The sequence below is a fragment of the Fukomys damarensis genome, unplaced genomic scaffold (assembly GCF_012274545.1).
Source record: "Fukomys damarensis isolate Sample0158 unplaced genomic scaffold, DMR_v1.0_HiC HiC_scaffold_15, whole genome shotgun sequence".
NCBI lineage: Eukaryota > Metazoa > Chordata > Mammalia > Rodentia > Bathyergidae > Fukomys > Fukomys damarensis.
Window position 1 is genome coordinate 43,612,520 of NW_022900927.1, and position 23,708 is coordinate 43,636,227.

The window sequence follows — 23,708 nt, forward strand, 5'->3', positions numbered from 1 at the left end:
AGGAAAAGAGAAGCGCCGTATTCTTCCACACACACACACACACACACACACACACACACACACACACACACACACACACACATGTCCTGTGAGGCAGATCTGAAGAAGCTGTGCATCGTAAAAGTAGACTTCTCTTCCCTCCTTACAGATGGGCGCAGTGTAGACCCCTGGAGAAGCAGCTGGCCTGGGATGAGTGAGGAAAGTGCAGAATCGGACATCAGTGTGTACATGCTGATGCAATGTGTGAGGGGAGAGATGAATTGGAGCAGATGTTTAGTTATAAATTAAATTATTTCAATTTCAGCTTGCTTCTAGATCAAAATGGGGCATAGTCAGTAGGAAAAAAAGTTTCTCTAAATTAAAGTGTGACAAATTATATAACTTATGTGGCCAACATGCAATATTAGCACAACTTCTGCGAAGCATTTATAAATTGATTTAGTGGGTGTTACTGTACCATTACAGAATGCTTTGGAAGCTTCCAATTTTATATATAATAGATTGAACTCTTATTCATTATAACCCAGATCATAATATCAGACATAATTTTTTGATGGGTCTGACATAATCTGCTTCTTTTCTATCTTTTTTGAAAAACTTGTATAGTTTAGTAGATAATAGTTATCTTATTTAAAATATTTTGAAATACATTATAAATTCAGAGAAGGTATCTTAGTGTATGGATGTTTGAAAATTGAAGGTCTAAGAGGAACTACAATGAATGCTAACTTTCTGCCCTTTGATTTGCCAACTGTAATAGCTTAGAGTCTTTAAAAATTAAAACACCAGCCAGGCATGGTGGCACATGCTTGTAGTCCCAGCACTTGGGAGCCTGAGGCAGGAGGGTCCTCTAGAGTTTGAGGTCAGCCTGGACCACATACATAGTGAGTTCAAGTGCAGTTTGAACTACCTAATGAGACCCTGTCTCAAAAAGACGAAACAGAAAAGAAATCAAATAAAACAACATAACTTATCCCAAGGCAAAAATGCTTCTCTAGGTTTCACCAAAGGACTTTTGTGAAAAGATGTGGATCAATGATACCTATTTCTGGAAGTATGAATGCGATGCACTTTCTGCATATGTTGCTCTGTGCAACAAGTTTGACATCTGTATTCGGTGGAGAACTCCTAATTATTGCTGTAAGTAACTATTAGCTGAATAATATTTTTCAATAGTTAAATTTACCTTTTCTCCTTGTTTTCATTTTTCATCACATAACACTTTATTAAGAAGAGAATGTGCAGAAAAATAATATATCACAAACACAGGTTACATTGCTTAAATTCAGAAATAAAAGTTACACATAAAGCTCCTGTTTGCCCTTCTTCTATTTTCCTGGCCCCCCTTTTTCCGTCTCCAGAGTTAATAATCTTTCAAGGGCAGCCCTGCTGATTCATCTGGTGTGTGTGCCATCTTCAGTTTCGCCAGGCACTGTCAAATTGCCCCCACTGAGATTGTATCAATTTGTACTCTCCGTGGGCTGAATATTCATTTTTTAACAGTACAGCTTTTTAAAGATCAATGAAAATCAACAAGAATTTTCTAAAATATCACTTAGAAACTGCTCAGCAATACATTTCTTGCGGCAGTGAAAGATTGAATCTGTGTAGATGTACAGCATTTTTCCTATTTATGTCTAGGTTGAATTACTTATTCAAAGTGCATTTTCATGTTTATTCTGAGTCAGGATGTATCTCTTCTCCCTGCCCTGAGTGGTAACATTGTAAGGGCGGATTCTACATTTACACAGCCAGACATAGACTGCTCGATGGTCATATTTGTTCTACACATATTTTTTTGACCATAACACCTAATACTAGCTAGACACTAGTAAAAAGTTAAAAGAGGCTAAAAAGGACCCAGTGACAATTTTGCTTCTGATCAATGGTTATATAGTAAGTGAAAGTGCACTTTTTGAAGGGGTTAAAATTTGCAATTTTAAAATTTAAAATTTTTAGAAAGCTAGAATCTTCTTCTTTTATACATTCAAATTGATTACTTTTGTCCTTAGTGAATTCTGTCCTCTCTTGTTCTTAGCTCTTAGTTGTCCTGAGGGGAAGGAATATCAACCCTGTGTGCAGCCTTGTGAGGCAAGAACATGCCTGAACGAATGGTTTTATGAACACACTTCATGTATGAATTTAAGAGAAGATTGTGTGTGCAAAAATGGAACTATTCTTCACCGGCCAGATAAAGCCCAATGCATTCCAGAGAGAGAATGTGGTAAGAAGGAACTGCCAACCTATCCCTTGTGATCCACAAACAAAAGCTTTTCAGATACTCAAAAGATATGCTGAGAAATATTGGCCAAACCTAGTTATTGGGAAGAAAATCAGTTTATAGGTTTAGTCTTTTTAACATGATCCCACTTGAAGTGAAAAAAACTAGCAGCTCTTTGTTTAAATCCTTACCTATGTATATTGTAACACTCATGGCAAATCAAGAATTAAAAGTGTGTATTGTGAGAGAATTTACATTCCAGGCATTCATGTATTAATGGTGCACTTTTACCTCTATGAGCCTGAGGTTATACAACTGTGAAATGGGGGAATGATATCATCTATTAATCTATAAAGTAGTGTGCAGATACATAAAGCAATAAAATACATTCTGTGTTTAACATAATGCCTTGACAAAATAGGCACTCAAAAATGGCAGCTAGTATTATGACTCGGGGGAAAACATTCAATTTTTTCAAAACATTTTATTTTAACACATGTTCTTCATGTGGTGGCTGAGAAAATTGTGGCTCAGTTCTTTATCAGTCATAGGGTTCTTAATTCTGGCCAGCACAGGTGATTAGCTTCTGTTAAAGAGAAGGACATGTATCAGTGACTTGCATGTGTACAGTTTCAGGAATTAGCTTTTGATTGCCAGTAAAGTATCTTAAGAAAACTTAAGGATATACTAACAATCTTACATTTTTTTCAAAATCTTTGAGTTTGTTTTACTAGTAACCAGTATGATATAAAAGAAGTTCATTGGACGTTGAGGTGATGACTCTGACAGCATTTATCTTTATTGTCCCTTAAAAGAACTGCTAAAGGACTGTATTTGTTATAAAATAAAACTTTTGTATATAACTGAATTTTAACTGATTTTAAGTGATTTCCAGTTTTAGACTTTAAAGTGGAAATCTCTTGAATTTTAATATGATATGAAGGTTATTATCAGGAAGGAACCACCTTGTTTACAATACCACTCATTTCTAACAATTATTATTTAAAAACTAAATTTATATCTCTGAGTTTGTTCAATCTCAATAAATTGTATCAAGACTTTAAACCTATCAAAAAGAATTTTAAAATCATCCTGTTTACAGCACAGAGTGTGTGCAATCTATAGATAATTATAGAAAGGGAAAATATTTTCTATGGACTAAATAAAACTTTTAAAGAAAAGAAAAACATAACCTAGTAGCTGATGAAAGTAAGAGGAACCTGAGAAAAGATAGATTTAGGACACGTCATCTGTGTTGCTGGATCAAGTCATGGTCTGGTATCACAGCATCTCAGCTTGATTTATGTTGGTGCCCAGATTATGCGTGATGTAACATTGTCAATTTTTTAAAGCATGCACTGATAGTGAAGGTCGACCCCACACTGCTGGGGAGATTTGGAATGGGGGCATTGATGAATGCGCCCTGTACAAATGTTTGGAGAATGGAAGCATCATTCCTACAGAACCAGACTGCGACAAAGAGCCCTCACCCACTTGTGAGCGAGAAGCTGAAGTTGTCATGAGCGTCACTGATAAGCTGAGCTGTTGTGTAAAGGAATTTTGTGGTGTGTATCTAGGCCGAGGCCTTCGACTCATTTAATCTCATAAGTACATTGATATTCTTTGTGAAAAAGGAGACATGCATGATATTTGGTTTAAAACACTTGTAAGTGTTGAGGTAACAGTGAAGTACTTCCATAAATGTCATTACCATGAAGAAAATTGTGCAGATATTCATAAGATCCTCTTGCTATTAGCAATTAATAATGTTCAGCAATATATGACAAGGGGAAGGGCCTGGAAATTTTTGACTTGGGGTGAAAGAGAATACCAGAAAAACCTTCAAACTACACTCTTTTCACATTTAGTGTATTTTAGGAGTTGGATGGATTTAATTCTGCAGTAAAACACGTTAGTATGAGATATTTATCTATTTTGAATTAGCAGCACAATATTTTAGTTATGTTCACTAATATTCTTTTTTACTTCTAGGATGTGACATGACTTTGTGTGAAACTACCACCCCAACATGCACAAATAGTCAAAAACTGACTGTTGGTTATAGCCCTCTTTCTTGTTGTCCACAATACAAATGTGGTGAGTTAATTAGTTAGGAAAAGTAAGAGAGATTCATTGTTTATTCACACGAGTAGTTTAGATTATCTTTCTCTGCTTTTTCAAATAAATTATTATATTTTAAAGATTGTGCAGTTACTTTTTCTATATATTCCTCTAACATGAAGATCTTAAAGTTAGTTATTACTAAATTTAGGGAACTAACCAATATTATTTCAATTATTTTGCTTTTCTCACTCTGACAAATTCCCAAATAAACTTGTTTCTGCAGAATGCAATCTACTCAAATGCCCCAATATTTCAACACCTGGATGCAGAGAAGACCAATTTATGATTCAAGTTCAACAAGAAGAACCTTGCTGTTTTTCCCCTTTCTGTGGTGAGTATTCTTGAGAAACTTTCAACTGAAGAAGAGGAACAATCTAGTGAAGATCTTTTATTTGTTGTGAATTCCATGGAATTGATATTAATCACTATTCTGGTGACACAGGGGTTAAACTGAAAAAGAACAGCAGAAAAGCAAGTACACTATTTAAAATGACTCGGCGATTATTGCAGCCAGTATCTTCCACTTTCTTCTAACAACTAATGCTGTATGTCTTTACTGCTCTGTCTCTGACCATGATCATGATAATAAAATCAAGTTTTCTTTCTTTAGTAAAGCGAATATACAGTGTTTTCTTTTTTGCGGGGGGGACTTACCATGGGCATTCTTTAAAGAATGAACTAGAGGAATAGACCATGCTAAGGAATTGTAGGATCTCCTAAAAACTTCATCTTGTGTGTATCTTGTGTGAGCTATGATGAGCTCAGAAGAGAGAGCATCTGGGAAATAACTAGAACTATCCTATCTGATGAAGTGGACATTGAAAAATAAAGTGTCTATTTTAAATCTAATGAATGATCATGTCGATGTTTGGTGGTTAACATGGGTTTCAGATGTATCTGTGAAAAATCAGAATATATCTCTTTCAATCCATTAAGATTCTTTGACTAAAAATGCTAAAAATAGATAGATTCTCGCTAAAGGAAACACAATTCATTATTGAATGAAATAGGGGATCTACAGAGCTTCAAAATTAACCACAACAGTAAATCAGGGAAGAAGAGAAGCCAGCTGCTGTAGATGAAGGTTACTAATGACTGAGCCAGTTCCATCTCTTTCTTGGCCCGATGTTCCTTTATTTATGATTCAAATTGCATTGAAAAAGATATAGGTTGTTCTTACACCACGGCCTGTTGAGGCAGCTTAATTGACAGTGGCTTCAGTGTGGTTGGAGCATTTTCAAGGTTGTCCAGAGAGTTATCAAAGTTGGGAGAGATGCTGAGCAGTTCAAAAGAAGTATGTACAACATTGTTTATCCACAGATTGGAATAATCAAGAGTAATCAGTTAAGGAAGTTTTAAAAAATAAATCAGTGATTCTTTGGTCTTAGTAAGAACAAACTATTTAAGAAATCTAAATGCTCTCTATTTTTGCTAAGATATTATTGTAAAGTTCATGGTGCATAAAGCAATATATTCAGGCAGCATTGTTTTACGACTATGCCTTATTTTCTGTTTCCATTTTATAAAACATAATAGTTTTTATTTTTATTTGATTTATGCATGGTAATCTGAGCTAATAACTGGTTTGCTTTTGGCTCACTTGTGACTTTTGGCCTTTTATTTTGCCTGCAGTTTGCAAATCTTGTGCTGAACCTATTCCACTATGTATGGATGGGGAATTTCTCACAGTGGATCTTAATACCACACATTTCTGCTGTCCTCAGTATTACTGCGGTAAGTGTATTCTAAGTAACATAAAATATTTAGATGTGTACAATAGTAACCCAAATATTTAGATGTTTGGGAAGTTCAGTGCACTCTTATAGCAGATCCTTTTCCAGGGCTCTTTACTTAATGGGCTGTCCTAGCACTATCAGGATTGTTGGACTATTTTGAGAGTTATGAGTCATTTGTCCTATCCTCACAAACATGGCAGTTTTATAGAGGAAGACGCATCCCTGGGGAGCCAAGAGTCCATCTATTGCCTCAGAAATGGCAGCAAATTCAATGCTGGTAATGAGATATAGCAATTATATGCAATTTATCTTCACCCATGTGATTTCTCATTTTAGTATGTGAGCCAAATCTATGCCCTGTACCATTGCTCAACTGTGCAGAAGATATGAATCTTGTGAAGGAAAATATATCTGGTCAATGTTGTCCAACATGGCATTGTGGTAACTAATTTTACATTTCAAGGTTTTATTGTAATAAATGAATGTATTTTGATCAATGTAAATATGTTAATTTTTGCCTTTTAGAATGTAACTGCGGAAACCTTGTTGTACCAACTTGTGAAGTGGTAAGAACACATACTTTGTTTAGCTTTTCTTATTATTTCAATTGGTTTATTCTTCATCTTTTTCATTTCTTGAAGTCTTCAGAGTTAATGGAATTATTAAATTGTACTGAAGTAGATTAAAATAATATTCATCTGATGCTTTGTTTTGTTTTTGTTTTTTGTTTTTTGAGACAGGGTCTCACAATGTAGTTGACACTCACCTGGAACTCACTATGTAGCCTACGCTGGTCTCAATCTCACACTGATCTTCCTGCCTCAGCCTCCCGAGTGCTGGGATTATAGGCGTGCACCACCATACCCGGCAATATTCATCTGATATTACAGAATAGTCAACCTTTGATATTTTTCTTGAGATAGGAAAGTATAATGTATTGTTTCTCTAACCAGTGACTAAATCTATTAATCTTGTTTCTACTGAAGGTCACTGGTCTTTAAATGAAACATAATATCAAAAAATATTATTTCAATATTGAAAGGTATTTTCAATGCTTTTTTTAGGAAAGTGTACTATGATCACATATTTTGTAAGGGTATAAACATGTATTGCTTGTATCTTTCTAAGTGTTATTTATGAACAAGTAAACCAGATAGAAATTTTTTTTTGTACCAGGGATTGAACTCAGGACCTTGTGTTTGCAAGGCAGGTGGAGGCACCACTGAGCTAAATCCCTGGGCCTCAAATATATAATTTTTAAAAATACTAAGGATGATTTTTGCCATGTATCCTATAGTTACACATCTTTATTTTCTTTAAATATTTACCTTCACGATATTTTTACCAGGAAAGATTATATCAAAGAAGACAAGTTTTCATTCCCAGATATTTTAATTTTCTTTTCCTTCTCAAATAATGTGTATTCTTGGAGAGCTTATTGAGACTCTACAGATCAAAGCTATATTCACAGGAATAAACAAAGAACTTTTTAATGTGAAAGAACTTCTCTTAGCATTCCACTGTTTATTTTATTTATTTATTTTTTTCTCATTGAGTTTATTGGTACATTTTAGGTATACAGTACAGTTACATTCATCATTGGGATTGTGTACCTTTACGTGACAGGTCTTGGTTCTCATTTTTTCCCCTTGTCCCTGCCCTCCCTTCACCCCCTTCTCCCCTCCCCATTTACACTTTTATTTCCATTTTCTCATATATTTTTCTCCTTATTACCTTTCCCCTACCCTTTCCACTTTCCCTACACCTTTAGCCCTTTTCTTCCTATTTCACCTTTTTTATTTTAAAAAGCAGGAATTCAACATTAGTTTTAATGATAATATTTTTTAATCTATGATTTACACAGATGTTAAAGCTGTGCAGATAATTTTAATAAAAAATCTTTCATTTGCTTCTGTGTGTGTACTATAAGTACAACCACACAAGAGTAGAATTGTGATGTTCTGTACTTCTCAGATGCTTATAATTTACATAAACACATTTAGAATATTATCTCATTAAAATCTCACAAAGTAAACATTTTAGTTCATTTCCTAAGTAATGAAGTTGAGATCTAATATAATAAACGATCAAGATGTTCAGAACTCAAAGCAAAGATTGCTTTTTCTCCATAGGTGTGTGTTCTCCTTAGTTTTTACTTTGTATTTTAAAAAATCTTTTCTTAACTCTTTTATTTTTCTTAGAAAATGCAACCAAGACACAACCTAAAGCAATAAAAAAGCAAATGTGAGCCTGCCTCATATTTGCAAGGACAAAAGCAAATATGGCTTCTGTTTTTGGCCTTACCTTTCTCTAGCTGTGCCTCACTTTCCTCATCTGTAACATAAAGCAAAAATTAGTGTCTATTAATAGGAAATAAGTAATATTTGTTAGTACCTGAATACAGAAAGTGATCACCAAGTATTCATTATAACTATTCTGCATTATTACAAATAAATCTATGCTCAGAATGTTAACCACTAGGCAGTAATTGTCTAAGAATAATGGGCAAAAGCATTTGAACTGTTCCAGTATGAACAGCAATACATGCCCAGAGATAAGATGCATAGGCTACAGCATAATGAACCCTCTCTTGCAGAAAGAACTAACTAGATGAGAACAATAAGAGATGAAGATCTATCCAAACTGGTATATTTGGGGAGTTTTTTTAAAAAAGCACAGCTAAAGAATTTAGATTTAATTTTTTTTTATTCTTACCAGTTACTCATTCAACCAGTGTTGCTCAAAAACCAAGTGTGTGCACTTCTAAGGCCAGAAATAAGAAAGCACAGTCCTCCCTGAGGAATTGAGTGCAGATTTAATATGAAAGTGTTCTTCACAGGAGGAAAATTATTATGAAATTAGCATTTGAGGGAGATGATGTGGCTATTCCTGTGTGATGACTACATGATTGTTTCAGTGTCTGTAAGGTGATATTCAATTTATTCACATAGACAGCAAATACATTTCAAACTAAAAATGTATTTTTTAAAAATAATAATGTCAGTGAAATATATTTCACATACCTTACAATTCAGCCTTTTACATTAGTACTGGGGATTGAACTAGGGTATTTTCACCTAGTTTCATCTCTAGCCCTTTTATAATTTTTTTATTTTGAGGCAGGGTCTCACTAAATCCACTAAGTTTCTCAGATTGGGCTTCAACTTGCTATCTTCCTGACTCAGCCTCCCAGAATTCTGGAATTATAAACTTGTGCCATATGCCTAGCCAATCTGGCCTTTAACATATACAATTCAATGATTTTTTAAAGCATATTCAAAGAATTGTACTACCAGCAACACAATCAATTTAGAACAATTTAATCACTCCAAAAACAAACCCTGTTCCTATTAGAAAACACTCCTTATTTCCACAAAAACTCTCTAGCCTTTAGAAATTAGCATTCTAGTTTACTTTTTTATATAGATTTACAGATGCTGAATATTTCATAAAAATATAATCATGTAATGTGTTGTCTTGTGCATAGATTCTTTCTGGTAGCATCAGGTTTTCAAGGTTTATCTGTGTTGTAACATGTATTATTACTCCACTACTTTTTATGGTTGAATAATACTTCACTGTATGGACATAGCTAGATGCTAATCAAAAAAGGACACAAGGGGTCAGTAGCAGACAAAAAGATATTTAACATCTTTAGCCATCAGTTAAATGCAAACCTAAACCTGAGTGAGAGACTATTTCATATCCACTAACAAGTCCAATTATAACACACGTTGCAAGGATATAAAGAAAGCACAATTCTCATACACTTTAGAGAGCAATGTAAAATACTGCGCTGCTTTCCAAAACAGCTTGGTAGTTGCTTAAATGGTTTAATCCAAGAGTTACTGTGTGTCCTAGTAATTCCATTCCCTGGTATAGACACACAAGATAGGAAATGGATATCCACACAGAAACTTGTACTCAAATATTATAATAGCCAAAAACTAGAAACAATCTAAGTTATTTTTGCTACTAAGCATAAGCAGCAGGGATGCTTACTTGGGAGTAAAAAATGCCATTATATCTGATGTGATATGCAGCATTGGTAGAATAAGCAATGAGGTCGATCAGTCTATTCCTATAGGTGGATTCAGGTACTTATTAGTTAAAAGCTTAACTCAATGTGTTGATAAAGTCTCGCAACAAAGAAGCATAGAGGGGAAAACATTTAAATTTAAGGTTGAGGGGAAGGAGTGAGTATTGTGGCTTTAATTATCTAAAAAACCGGTAGGTAATCAATGGAAAAGAGTACTAACCAAATTCTCACTTATTACATTTTTGGAGTAGCTTGTGCCCTGATGGAACTTGACATTATTATTAAAAGAAATTCCATTAGAATGTTTTATTTCCAAACCCATTGGATTTGTCTATTGACTAAATCATAAGATTGCCAAATGAATGAATATTTATACTATAACTTATAAAAACTATAAAAAGTAAGACATTAGCTTATGGAGAAAAGTGACTCTTATACAGTATATTACTTCAGATTTATTTGAATAACTGTGTCAAGTTAAATTCATTTTATTACTGATGTGATATAAACATTAAAGGCATCCAGGAAAAACTGATGTTTAAAATACAATTCTGAAAAGTGTAGGGCTCCTCCACTTGCTCAGTGGAATCTGTACCAAACTCATCAGGGCAAAGGTTGAGCATCTGTCGTGATAACAATTTACTAGCAGCTGCAGGTCATGCTGTATGTTCCAACCCCATTCTAAGCTCTTTATATACTTTGACGTGCTTATTTTTCCCAATAATCTTAAGTGGTAGACAACATTGTTGTGTCTATTTTATAGTGAGGTGAAGATTGAATTAAGTAATGTGCCTTACCTCCCACAAGTAGTGAAGAGCTATGCCCAAACTGGGCACAGTGTAACCCTGTTCTTGTCTCTGTGCTATGCACCACTGTACCAGACCTTTCTCCTGTTCTGTGTGGCATCATAGCCTTGGTCAGAAATAGACATCATTTTCTGCGGCCACCACTATAGAGCAGATCAAGAACATTTCCACTGAACGAAGTTTCCAAAGCTGGCAAGCATTCATTTATTTCCAATTTTTCTAAAAGCTCCGAGTCTAGCAGTATCATTTTTCAGTTAAGATGCATGACAACGAACATTTATTCATCTTCTCTCATTTAATAGATAAGAAAATTAAAGGTTAAAGAGACTGAGTGATCTACAATTTTTTATTGTGGATTTTTTCCCCAGGAGTTACTAATTGGTGAATGTTGGTTAACCAAGGCTATTCACTGAAATATTTGTTAAGGGTCTTCTTAACATATATCTAATTTATGGTAAGGAACAGATAGTATAATATGTATTTTTATAATTACCATAGTAAGCTATATGATGTCATATAATAATAATTTCTTTCTATAGGGAGAATTTACTACAATAGACCAACACTTTCAGAGTGACTGTGGATGTGTACAGTATCTTTGTGGTAATTATTAAAACCTATTAAATGATAAATGAATATATTGGTATCTGTTATTCACTATTAATAAATTCAGAATGGTTTTGAGGGATATAAATATTAATCCAATTATCAATATTTGAGTAAAAATATACTACTATTTTTCTTTTATAATATCTCAAGATATTCTGAGAAATTTGATAATGGGACAGAAAAATGAAAATTTTCACAGGTGGAACACAATTTTAAAATTGAAATAAAAGTTCTTTTTAATGTCTGTTTAATTTTAAAAATAGATAATATGTTTATGTGTGAGGTGTTGTCTATTTATTATTGATGTTAACATGATAAATCATAAATACAGTTATTTTTCCATGAAATAATGGCCCTTCATATCAAGTATTATTAGGTTAATAGTCAAACTTTTGTTTAATAACTTGAAAATTTAGTATTTTCTTTGAGAGAAGGTTCAAGTTCAGTGTTGGAGAAGCTTTTAATTTCATCGTTATCCTAGCCTACTCTAGATGTTACTGGTAAAGATGTTATAATGCATTAAATCAGCTCTCTCCGTGAACAACGATTTTTTTTTTTTTTTTTTTGGTACTGGGGATTGATCTTGGGACCTTGTGCTTGTGAGGCAGGTGGCAACACCGCTGAGTTAAATCTCTGGCCCTGACCAATTATTTTATATGACTATTTTGCAACGCTAAAAACTTAAATTACTTCTCTGAAAATAATAATTAAAGCGATGGAATGCTACAAGTCCTGTCATGAAGAGAGAGGCCCACTACAACCGAGTTAGACTTTGGCTCCATCTGCTTCGACTTTCAGCCATGCTCAGTTCTGACCCAAAGAGCAGCAAGTATTGTGCCTATTCCTGAGATCGCCTCTTTCTGAAACTTATTATAAAATATAGTTTTTGGAGGAAGTTAAAACAGCTAATTTTACAAATAAATTTTATTACATGTTAAGGAATAAATGTGCTTCATTCGTTACAAACTAAACACTTGAGTTATTATCAATAAGTAAAATAAAACCCTTATTTAATTTCAAAACACTGGGACATCACAATGAAAACATAAACTTATATATAAATTTCATTGACTGAAAGATATTAAACTCAATATTGTGTTTTCTTGTTGATATTTTTCTGTTTTTAGAGAAGGATGCTGTGTGTGTATTTCAAGATGAATTGGTACTGAATCCTGGACAATCTATGATAAAGTATTTGGAAGGAGACTTTTGCTATATGATAGAGTGTTTGGAAGAAAAAGATAATCATACAGGCTTTCACACTTTGAATTTTACGATGGTGAATTGTTCAAAAACTTGTGATGTTGTAAGTATTCCTTATGTGCTTGTGAGGGTTGATGAGTCTGTATTTGGCTAATTAGTAAATACTTCCTAAAATGAAAATTCAAAACTTGAATAGTCCTTCAGTCTATTATTTTATATTTGTTTATTGTATATTTCCACTTAGGACAACATTGAGTATCAGGAGTTTATCATTTATAACTTGACAGCTTGCTTGAGGTTGTTACACTTGCTTCACGAATCTTTATCTTTAACATCTAATATTTTTCTATTATGACCATATAATGGAATTTTTGTTTAAAGCTCCTTAAATTCAATCTTAGAAATGCTTACAGCTGTTCAGAGAGAATGTATAGTTATGTAAGAAAACACCTCCAGAACTAATTCACTAAAATATTGGTACTGTTTTGTGGCCAGCTTAACATACTGTCATTATATGCAGCACCAGGTATACACTCCGTCTCCAAGTGATTACAATTGTTGTGGTACCTGTAAAAACACATCCTGCAAATTTCGTATGGAAAATGGAACATCAGTGATATATGCGGTATGCTTCCTAGGTTTCCTAAAGTGTGTTCCTTGGAGAGTTGAGGTCTGTGCTACTTTCTAAAGATGACAATCTTGGTTTAATAAACTTGGAAAAAGATCACACAACCACACAGATCTAAACACATCTGCACATACATTAATCATATTCATAACAGTACAGTTACAATGTACATCACACATGAAAGTCTTTGATAACTTCTGTTGTAAAGAACACATTTATATGGTTTCCCAAAGTAATTTTTGCATAGGTCTTTACTTTTTTTCCCCAAATGTGAGAAATGGGTTATGGAAAATCTTTAGTTTTAATTATTACAAAAGAACAGAAAAATCAATATTTCTATGGAACCGTGAACTTTTGATTTAAGTAAAGTCAATATTACTGTTTCTTGAATTTGAACATTTTTATTTTCTTTGATTTTTAAATTTATAGCTCATTTCCAGCTGATGTTCATGAAAGATCCTGTGGCTGTTCATAAATCGAGATAGAACCTAGAGATAAGAAAGAAGGGAGGTTCATCATCTTACCGGTTCACAGAGAATCTCCAAGTCAGAATTTGACTATAACTTTAAAATAAAACTATTGATCAACCACAGCCAAATAATTATGTAATAATTTTATGTGACAATTATTTAGGCTTTTTCTAAATAGAAATTCTGAAGTCAGGAATGAAAAAGTTATTATAAGAAAACATTTTTATAGGAATAAGACTAGATTTTTAAATACCTATAAGGTGTACAGAATTAGAATCATGTAGCTCAGAATTAGAATCATGTAGCTCAACAACACAGTGCCTTCCTGGCAAGTGTGAGGTCATGAGTTTGATCCCCAGGATAAAAAACAAACAAACAAAAAAACCAAAACCAAAAAAACCTCCCAACAATTAGAATCATAAAGTCAATATTTTTTCTCTTGTTTTTTCCTTTCCCTTCTTTCCTTTCCTCTGTGAGAAAATGAAAAAATGGAAACAAAGTCTTTGTAAATAGGGAAGGGTGGAGGAGGAGAAGGGAGGGCAGGGTTATGGGGAAAAAAATGAGAACCAAGACCTGTCATGTAGAGGTACAAGATCCGAATGATGAATGTAACTGTACTGTATACTTAACAAGTACCAATAAACTCAATGAGAAAAAAAAAGAATCATAAATCAATAACCACTATTACCCAAATATTTAAAAAAAGTTTTGGCGGTAAGGGAGTAGAAGGAAGAATAAACAAATCTCAAAAAGGAGGCATGAAAGTGATATGATTTGTTGTTTTATAATTAATGAGGAAATGCTGGAGTAAGACCTTTGACATGTAGTCAAATTAGATAGTTTTGTAGTAAAAGGAAATACCGTTTCCCCTTTTCCTCTATTGTTTCATTGTCACTTTCGTATCTCAGCTCTATCATGAAACAAAATTCAAACGTTAAACACACACAATATGTATATATGTATTTTCAGTTTTGATAAATTTGAGGACTTTTTCCCCAGTGGAACATTTATTTCACAAGAAGCTCTCTGCATCTTGATTTGAATTGATTCAGTAGGATCCAAAATAATCTACTGAAGAAACAGCAGATGTTATCATATCAAACAGTAACTGTTGCTTTTATTTTTAGGAGGGGAGCACCTGGCACTATAACTGCACCACATTTGAATGTGTTAACACAGATGAAGGGGCTACGGTTCTGAACTATAGTATGGTCTGTCCCCCTTTCAATGAGACTGAATGCAAGATGGTTTGTACTTTGTCTTATCTAAGAAAATTCTGTATTGACTTTTATTTTAAAAAATACACGTTTGTGTATTTCACAGGGTCATATTTACATTGTCATGCCTTTATCTGTGTGAAAGTTTTATTCATTGTATAAATAAAAGCTCTGTAGTATTTTCCTAGCTTACTATTTTTAGTTCTAGATGATGTTGCAAATTCGATTGTTTCTTTGTGGACGTTTTGTTACCTCTAGGAATTTATGCATTGGTGTAAAAATTATTTAAAAAATTCTTAGGTCAGTAACCCTAGACTCCCTTTTGAAATTGATTAATAAGCTAATCAATTGAATTAGGCCATTTTTAAAAATTTAGGTGAGTTTTTAATGTGTGCTTTCTGAAGTGACATTTGCCTTAGTTTCTCTGAGTGCAGGTCTCTGGAAAACTCAGTATAAGATTAATTTTTCTTTACCAGTTCTCTAAACTATCAGAACAGAGTCTATTGGGAGAGTAGATTTTAAAAAAGTGACATAATGTTTATTTTAAAAGGTTCTTTGTAGTTTTTATTATTTAGCCCAAAATAACCTGTAAAAAAAGTGATCTTTGTTTACTTGTACAGAGAAATAGCATAGTGTCACTGATTCCCACCCCTAAGAGGTACCATTTGAATGATGGCAACTAGCTAGCTATCACTTGTTCTAGTCATGGAATTTAAATTCTGGAAAGAAACCTGGGCATCATTTTATTTCCCACTCATTTTATGAAATAAATTATTTCTTTGTTTGAATTTCAATTAGCAAGTGATGGAAAGAAATTAGTAATTACTGTCAGAGTTCTAAAAGCTAATCAATCAAATTGTATCAATTTAGCCTTAGATGAGAACCATTGTATAATATGGAATGGTTTTGAATTATAAAACATTAAATAAAAATTTCTACTGTTTTAACATTTAATTATATTTAGAAACTCAAACTAATAATTTATTTTTTTATTATTTCTTATTTATTTATTTATTTATTTTTTTGGTTTTTTGAGACAGAGTCTCACTATGTAGTTGAGACTGACCTGGAACTCACTATGTAGCTCAGGCTGGTCTCGAACTCACAGCGATCCTCCTGCCTCAGCCTCCTGAGTGCTGGGATTACAGGCGTGCGCCACCACGCCCGGCCCTAATAGAGTAATTTAGATGATTCTAAGGAATTGAAAAATTTGACTTCTATTAACAATAGTTATTATTTTGTTTGGTGAAAATATTTTGGAGCTCTTTACTTTTTAAAGTAACGTGATCTTTTTGTACTTTTGAATATTATTATTTTAAAGGGAATTCAGTCTTAAGCAAAATGTCTGCTCATAAAATTTTGTTAGATGATCGGGAAAAATTTGTTAGAAATCGTTAAAGTCCAATCTTTTTACTATAAAGCCTTTGTGATATTGGATAATGTTAGGTTTTTATTTCTATTGTAAGAGGAAATGACTGGGCACTAGATCTCTTAACTTTATTTTTTTTCTCTTTTCCTAGAATGAAGGGATTGTAAAGCTTTATAATGAAGGCTGCTGCAAGATCTGTAAGTGAGGGCACATTATATGAAATAACTTCATAGATTTGATGTGATTGCTTGTGGTGATTATGGTTTTGTAAGATCCCATTTCTGTGATGCAAAGGGAAATATATTTTATAAAGCATATTATTTAATTGTTTTGTGTTGTACAGTTGATAACTATGATTTATTCTTTGTCTACTGTAGTGTATATAAAATACTTTTAATTTAGATAAATTTTAATTTCATTTTTAGAAATTTACTCTGGCATTTCTCAATAGCTATTGGATAAGATTTTAATACATTTTAAATTTATAAGTGCACTAATGTCAAACTTCTTGGGATATGCTGAACTACTCAAACCTGAGGAAGTTATGGTGACAATGACAATGAAACTCCAATAAGGACATATAAATTACAGTGCTTTCTAGACTATTTTGACCAACTCTATGGTTTTATACTTTTGGAAAACACTATTTTAGTGAATTGTGTTTAAGTCCTAAATGTAAAAGTTCTCTTGGTTATTTTGATAATTAAAGCAATGTGCATACATTGTGTATTTTTGAATTACAAGTTTTATTTCATAGTGATTTTTAAATAACTTTAAGGACTAAAATAGAATAAAACCATTTTAGCATAACCAATTTTCTTTTTTTAAAAGGTGCATGAATGTTTTGCAATATAAAATTAGGAGTTTTTGAAAAATTGGCATAGACAATAATTTAAACATTAGAGATGCTTTTAGGAAAAAGGGCACAACACTGTCCAGGTTAATAGTGCACAATATAGGCCTGGGTTTTTAGATTAAAAATAGTCATATTTGCAAATGAGATTTATGATCTTACTGAAGGGCAAAGTCTGTCTTTAATATGTAAGAGTAGTTTTATCAGTTTAGAGCTTTCTATTCCTATTGAATAGAACATTAAAACATATTTGTTTGTTTGTATTCTGGTACCAGGAAATGATACAATATACTAAAATAATGATATGGCAGAATTATGATATCTATATACCCTTGAACTAATAACAGCTTCTAAATCAGGGCATCTCCAAAGTTTGCTGTAAATATTTATTTCTCATAAAAATCCAATAAAATAGGTTCTGAAAGTACCGTGGTGTTCAATGTAGAGTGGTTAGGTAATTTGTCCAAGTCAAACCTCTTGTGACTGATGATTCTAGGCTTTAATGACCAAGTTTCATTTACATGATTTGTGAAAAGCCAAATTCAACACATATGTGTAGACTAAAAACCAGGAAAATGGCTCAGCATGACACAGTTTGATATCTAATTTGTCATTGTATGAATTTCTAGGACAGCTGAAATAAAGCATTGTAAAGTGAGTGCTTAATGGAATTTATTGTCACAGATCTGGAGGTTAGAAATCCAAAACAAAGATGTTGGAAGGTAGTTTCCAATAAGACCAGGCTGTAGATGCTGTTATGCTGTTTGTATGCTCATATGGGGTTCTCCCTGTATGTATGCCTGCCTTTAAAGGTCCCTTTTTTATCAGGACATCAGTCTTATTGGATTAAAGCACACCTAATAGTGTCATTTTCACTTGATTAACTCTGTGAAGACCTTGTGTCCAAATAAAGTCACATTCTAATGTCCTAAAGTAATAGATACAAGTATTTTTGGAGGATACAATTCAACTTATAAGAGTTATATTGCTTTGGCTTTGTGGATACTTAATATAATACTACTTGTGCATTTTAATTACTGGTAATGTTAGGCATATACTAGTTAAAATATCTATGTTCATTAGAAATGATAAAATTTTCATTCATATCTTTACAAATGTAAACTAATGTGTAACAAGCAATAATTGTATCATGAATAGATCCCAATGATGACTGTAACTGTACTGCATACCTAAAATGTACCAATAAACTCAATGAGAAAAAAATTTAAAATATATATATATTTGTTGTTGTTGTTTTTATTTTTTCTTGTACTGGGGATACAACTCAGGATCTCACACTTGCCAGGCAGGCACAATGCCACTGAGTTACATCCCAGTCCCTTTTAGTTTAGAGTTTTATAATATCACTTTTCTTTCTGCTTCCTCTGAGTCTAGTCTAAGATGCAGGCTCAGTCAGGTTGCATGCTAAAACTCTGGCTTTTAAAACCATATATTGGGCATTAAACAAGTGAGGGCAGTTAGGTTATTTGAGAGCAGATGGGAAGATCTGTGTTACTAATCTGATGAACCACCATTTATTCTTGCTACACATTGACACTCTTAAAACTGGTAGACAGCACCACAGTAATCTCCACAGCAATTCTGGGAGGGAGAGAAGGGTTCCTCCACAGATGGGGAAGTGAAGATTCTGAGAACTTTATCTCATTAGCCAATAATGGACTTATGCTTGTCAGTTCAATGACTCCAGGATCTTGAGACTCGAAAATTTTGGAAGCTGTAGAGAGCAATCACAATCAATCTGACAAGCAAAGATGTGAAATGATTTCTGCTTTGATGTTAGGGAATCATTTTCTAGGGTCTGGGTCATGAAGTGTTGGAGAGATTGTAGGAGTTGGATATTATCACAGGTGCTATACAAAGTGTATTGCAATAAAGTTTGTAAGAGATGAATAGGACATGACTCTTGGTAAAAGAAATTCACGAAGAATAAATGAATGCTGTACAATTTTCATTCAGTGAATGAACTGATTTATCAAACAGGTTTTGTTTGGTGCCTACGTATGCCAGATACCCTTCTAGGTCCTGGGACTGTAATAGTGAATGAGGTGACATGTGCATGCATAGTGCTTACTATCAAGAAAAGGGGAATAATTACAAAAATGTATACTGATGTGGTGGTGATGAGAAGTAAAAAAAACAGCACCAAATAAAAGAGATGGAGCTGGCTCGCTAATTTAAGTGTGGGCTTAGAGACTGCCTCTGTGATGAGGAGTCATTTGAGTGGAGACTCAGTGTCCTGGGAAGCCATCTAGGCAGTAAGGAGTGTTCAAAGTAGAAGACATCACCAAGTGTGGCTACAGCACAGGGCATGAGGGAAGGAAAGTGATAGAAGGGAGAGATTGAGGTACCTTACAGGCCATGGTAGAGATTTCTTTCTTGACTATTTTTTTTCTTGTACTTGCATAGCAATAGATGAGCTAATGAGGTAATTAATTATTGGGTGCAAGCACCATAAGACATAAAACAGCCTGTGATCCCCAGGTTGCACTGAGTCATGGGCCATGCTAAAGTAGAGCAGTCAGAGAAAAGAGGACAAATCAGAGTAGGAGACTTAGGAGGAGCCAAGTGAATAAAAAAGACAAAATGGTGGGCTGGATCAAAGGCTGCTGAGAAGTCAAGTAGGATAGAAACTGAGATAGGACCTTGAATTTAACAATTGGATGTCATATTTTTTTGCTACCAATCTCGTTTTCAAACAGAGTAACAATCTGTATCCACTTCATATGTTAAGATCTCATATAAGCATTTTTTTGAATAAGTATTACATGACTAAACTAATTTGAAAATTGGAAATATAATTCCACCCTTTTGTAAACAAGGAGGTTAACAGAGTGATTCAATAACTTTCCTAATGTGACAAAGCAAGTTAGTAATAGAGTGAGTTAAGGACCTCATGACTCAGCACATACATCCACTATCAAACAGTATAACATAAGTTTTCTTTTTAAAATTATTTTTAAACATATTTTCTTAGATGTCTTATCAAGTGGTAATCTTTCACGCACAGGTGTATATTACTGTATTGTGAATGATTACAAAGAGTTTTTATTTGAAATCATAAAAGGGCATTGCAGAACCATAAAACCAAGTATAATTATCCATATGTTTCAATATGGTTGATAAATATTGTAATTGTTTTTTTTCATCACGTTATATTAATAAATAGTGAAATCATATGACTTTAAAACTCTTAGTTTTTAAATAAATATATGTTTGTAATGCAGAAAAATTATAGCATCCTGGGGAATTGGTACCTATACATACCACATCTTGATCATTTTTACTCCTTCTCCTCTATCTTCTCCTTTCTTCTTTGGATCCTCTTCTTACTCTAGAGTCTACTTCCATTTTTCCTATTTTTTTTTTTTTACTGTATTTTGCCTTTAAATTATTTATATTTTGAGGGCAGGAGATTTAGCTCAGTGGCTCTGTGACTGTCTGGCAAACACAAGGTCCTGAGTTTGATTCCCAGCACCCCCCTCATTCACTAAATTATTCATATTTTGAGTTTCTCATATTGGAGAAACTATGCGACATTTTACCATCTTCATCTTATTTTTTCACTTAACCATTACGGTCTCACAATCCATTCATTTTCCTACAAATAACTCAACTTTATCTTTCTTTATGGTTGAGTAGTAGTACTTCAGTATTGTATAACTATACCATATTTTTATTTTAAAATTGATGTATATATGTGCTTATGCATTATTTTATATTGTTTCTTATAATAGTATATTTCATTCAAAAGATTATTATATACGCACATATGTATCACACACAGATTGATGTTAGCATTATTGCCTGAATGGAATATTCTTGACTTAATGATGATTACTCTAAGACAATAAGTTAATAAATTAACAAGTTTAAGCCAGGAACTGTAAGAATCCATTTAGAAATAAAAATGAATATTGTTTGCAGAATATATAGGAATAGAGTATTAAATATATTTTAATCCTGGGTTATATTTTATATATATCAATTTATAAATTTAAATATTTTCACCTTTATAAGAAACAATTTTAGCTGCATCTTTTGATGAGTAAATGCATTCTATATTTCATCAGGCAGAAGAGAAGAAAGACTATGCCAGAAAGTGATCATTAAGTCAGTCATAAGGAAACAGGATTGTGTAAGCCAAAGCTCTGTAAGTGGAAAAACATCATTTGTCACATGAAGAGTATGTGTCTTTCCAGGTTACATGCCACTGACACATAGTGCTAATAAATTTATATGTCAACATACAGTATTTAACTTTGAGAATATTCTCACATTATAATATTAGAATATTCTGTTTCTTAAGAAATATGAATTATTCTTGGCCTAAATAATAAACTGTTCCTAATGATAATTGCAATCCAGAGAGATGGAAATTAAATGTAAACCTATTTTACCTGTTTTCTTAAATTAAGTCACCACAAACAGTGCTAGTTAAGGCTTTGCGCCTTTTAATATAACTTGTCTAATTGTGTTGCTTTTGTAAGCCATGACATAGCACAGAAGACAATAGAATTACTAGATTTTGGTTAATATATTTAATGTATCTGCTTAGTTATGGGTGTGCATTTCACATTTTGAGTTGTATCAGCATTTCTATGTTGGACATCAGCACAGTACATCTCTTTGATTTAGGTGAATTAAAATGCAACATAGTAGTTTCCACAGTCTTTTAATATGCAGAAAATCGAGGGTGAGAGTGATGTCTTGTTTTCATCTGACTTGCTAGTGGAATCAAGTAACACTCGTTCTTTAAAATTTTAAGACTTTTTTTTTACTTCTCCTTACAGATAAATATTGCCTCTTGTGATGGAAAATGCCCATCAGCTACTATATATAATATCAATGTTGAAAGTCACCTAAGATTCTGCAAGTGCTGTCGTGAAAATGGAGTACAAAACTTGACTATTCCTCTGTATTGCTCAGGAAATGGCACTGAAATTATGTACACTCTCCAGGAACCCATAGACTGCACGTGCCAGTGGAATTAACTTGTCAAATTCCAAGAGCTCTGACCAGAATTATAATGTCAAATACAGTTAACCTTTGTCACTATTATTTAGGCACTTGGCCAGTGTGTGTTGTTTAATAATGTGTTTTTAGACAACTGGAATATGACAATTTAATAGTTGGCAGAAAATATATAGCCTTCAGTGTCAAAATTAGATTTACTGCTTTGTTTTAGAGAAGCAAGTGATTTTAAGTTGTTCAGTTGTAATATTGGTAGAATTGCATCATGGTACAAATCAAGTAGAAGACTATTTTGTGAAATTCCTTCAATTTTTCTCACTGCTTATTTTTTGATTTCCAAAGTCTGCCATGGCTGTCCAAATTAAGGTATCTTTAATATCTGCAACTTAGTTAATAAATGGGATCAGTGAAAATTTAGCACCTTGGGCCAGGGATTTAGCTCAGAGCTCTGTGTGTGCCTGGCAAGCACAAGGTCCTGAGCTTGATTACTGGTACCGCTCCCCACAAAAATGGTAGCTCGATAGCAATTGAGGTTTGTGTGTAGACACAGATGATAGAGCTATAAAATTTTAGATTATTGGGCCGGGGATTTAGCTCAGTGGTTCTGCTGCCTGCCTCTCAAGTGCAAGGTCCTGAGTTTGATCCCTGGTATCAAAAAAGAAAAAAGAAATTTAAATTACTTAGAACTTTAGTGGATGGGGTTGCTACTTCACATTACTCTCATTTTGCAGGTTTAAAAATAACTAGGGAAGAAGTATGATTTGGACTAATTCACCCATTTTAACAATGTATGAGATATGTTAACAGATTTAAATTCTAGATCTCTTTTATTCTAGTCTTATGTTCTTATATTTTGAGTGGTGAAGGGTCTATTATAGAATTATTTATTATTAGTTTGCATCGAATAGAATTGAAGACTTGAAGTTGAAGATATTTTTTAAAATACCATACACATAAATAGTTATCTAAATAATAGGAAGCAGAGAAATACAGCATCAGTTGGTAAGGTTAGGATGCAGATCTTGAATATTTATTTTTATACCATTAAAATTGCTATGAAATGTTATTACTATTTAACATTTGTGTAGCTTCTTACTGTCTCATTGACACCTGATTTTTAAGATGTGTTAGCAAACTTATTGAAGGCAAGAGCTACTTTGCTGTTAATATTGCTTTTTCAATGAACAATGAAATAAAACTATGGGAATGTATTAATAATTTTACAATGGGATGTTGCACTTTTTAAATATAGTAGCTTAGTGATATTTAGAAAAATGTGTTTTAAAATCTTTGCAAACTCCTAGTCACTTCCATTTCGAGTAATAGTTATTAAAATTTATTCCTCAGTAAAGAGAGAATGATACAGGGCTTTAGGATTTAGCTCAGTGGTTCTGGCGCCTGCCTCACAAGTGCAAGGACCCGAGTTCGATCGCGGGCACCA

The 23,708-nt window shown here is 33.2% G+C and overlaps 1 protein-coding gene across 1 annotated transcript in view; it reads left to right on the forward strand.

Moving 5' to 3' along the window:
• Nucleotides 1-22,890, forward strand: part of Otogl (otogelin like) — a 175,203-nt gene extending 152,313 nt beyond the window's left edge. The window contains exons 45-59 of the mRNA XM_010643722.3: nucleotides 999-1,140; nucleotides 2,039-2,224; nucleotides 3,574-3,786; nucleotides 4,214-4,318; nucleotides 4,569-4,676; nucleotides 5,978-6,079; nucleotides 6,418-6,522; nucleotides 6,607-6,647; nucleotides 11,466-11,529; nucleotides 12,663-12,841; nucleotides 13,259-13,363; nucleotides 14,964-15,083; nucleotides 16,574-16,619; nucleotides 21,367-21,446; nucleotides 22,087-22,890. Coding sequence (XP_010642024.1) covers nucleotides 999-1,140; nucleotides 2,039-2,224; nucleotides 3,574-3,786; nucleotides 4,214-4,318; nucleotides 4,569-4,676; nucleotides 5,978-6,079; nucleotides 6,418-6,522; nucleotides 6,607-6,647; nucleotides 11,466-11,529; nucleotides 12,663-12,841; nucleotides 13,259-13,363; nucleotides 14,964-15,083; nucleotides 16,574-16,619; nucleotides 21,367-21,446; nucleotides 22,087-22,287 — 1,797 coding nt within the window. The 3' untranslated portion in view covers nucleotides 22,288-22,890. The remainder of the gene's footprint in view (nucleotides 1-998; nucleotides 1,141-2,038; nucleotides 2,225-3,573; nucleotides 3,787-4,213; nucleotides 4,319-4,568; nucleotides 4,677-5,977; nucleotides 6,080-6,417; nucleotides 6,523-6,606; nucleotides 6,648-11,465; nucleotides 11,530-12,662; nucleotides 12,842-13,258; nucleotides 13,364-14,963; nucleotides 15,084-16,573; nucleotides 16,620-21,366; nucleotides 21,447-22,086) is intronic.
• The last annotated feature ends 818 nt before the right edge of the window (nucleotides 22,891-23,708 follow it).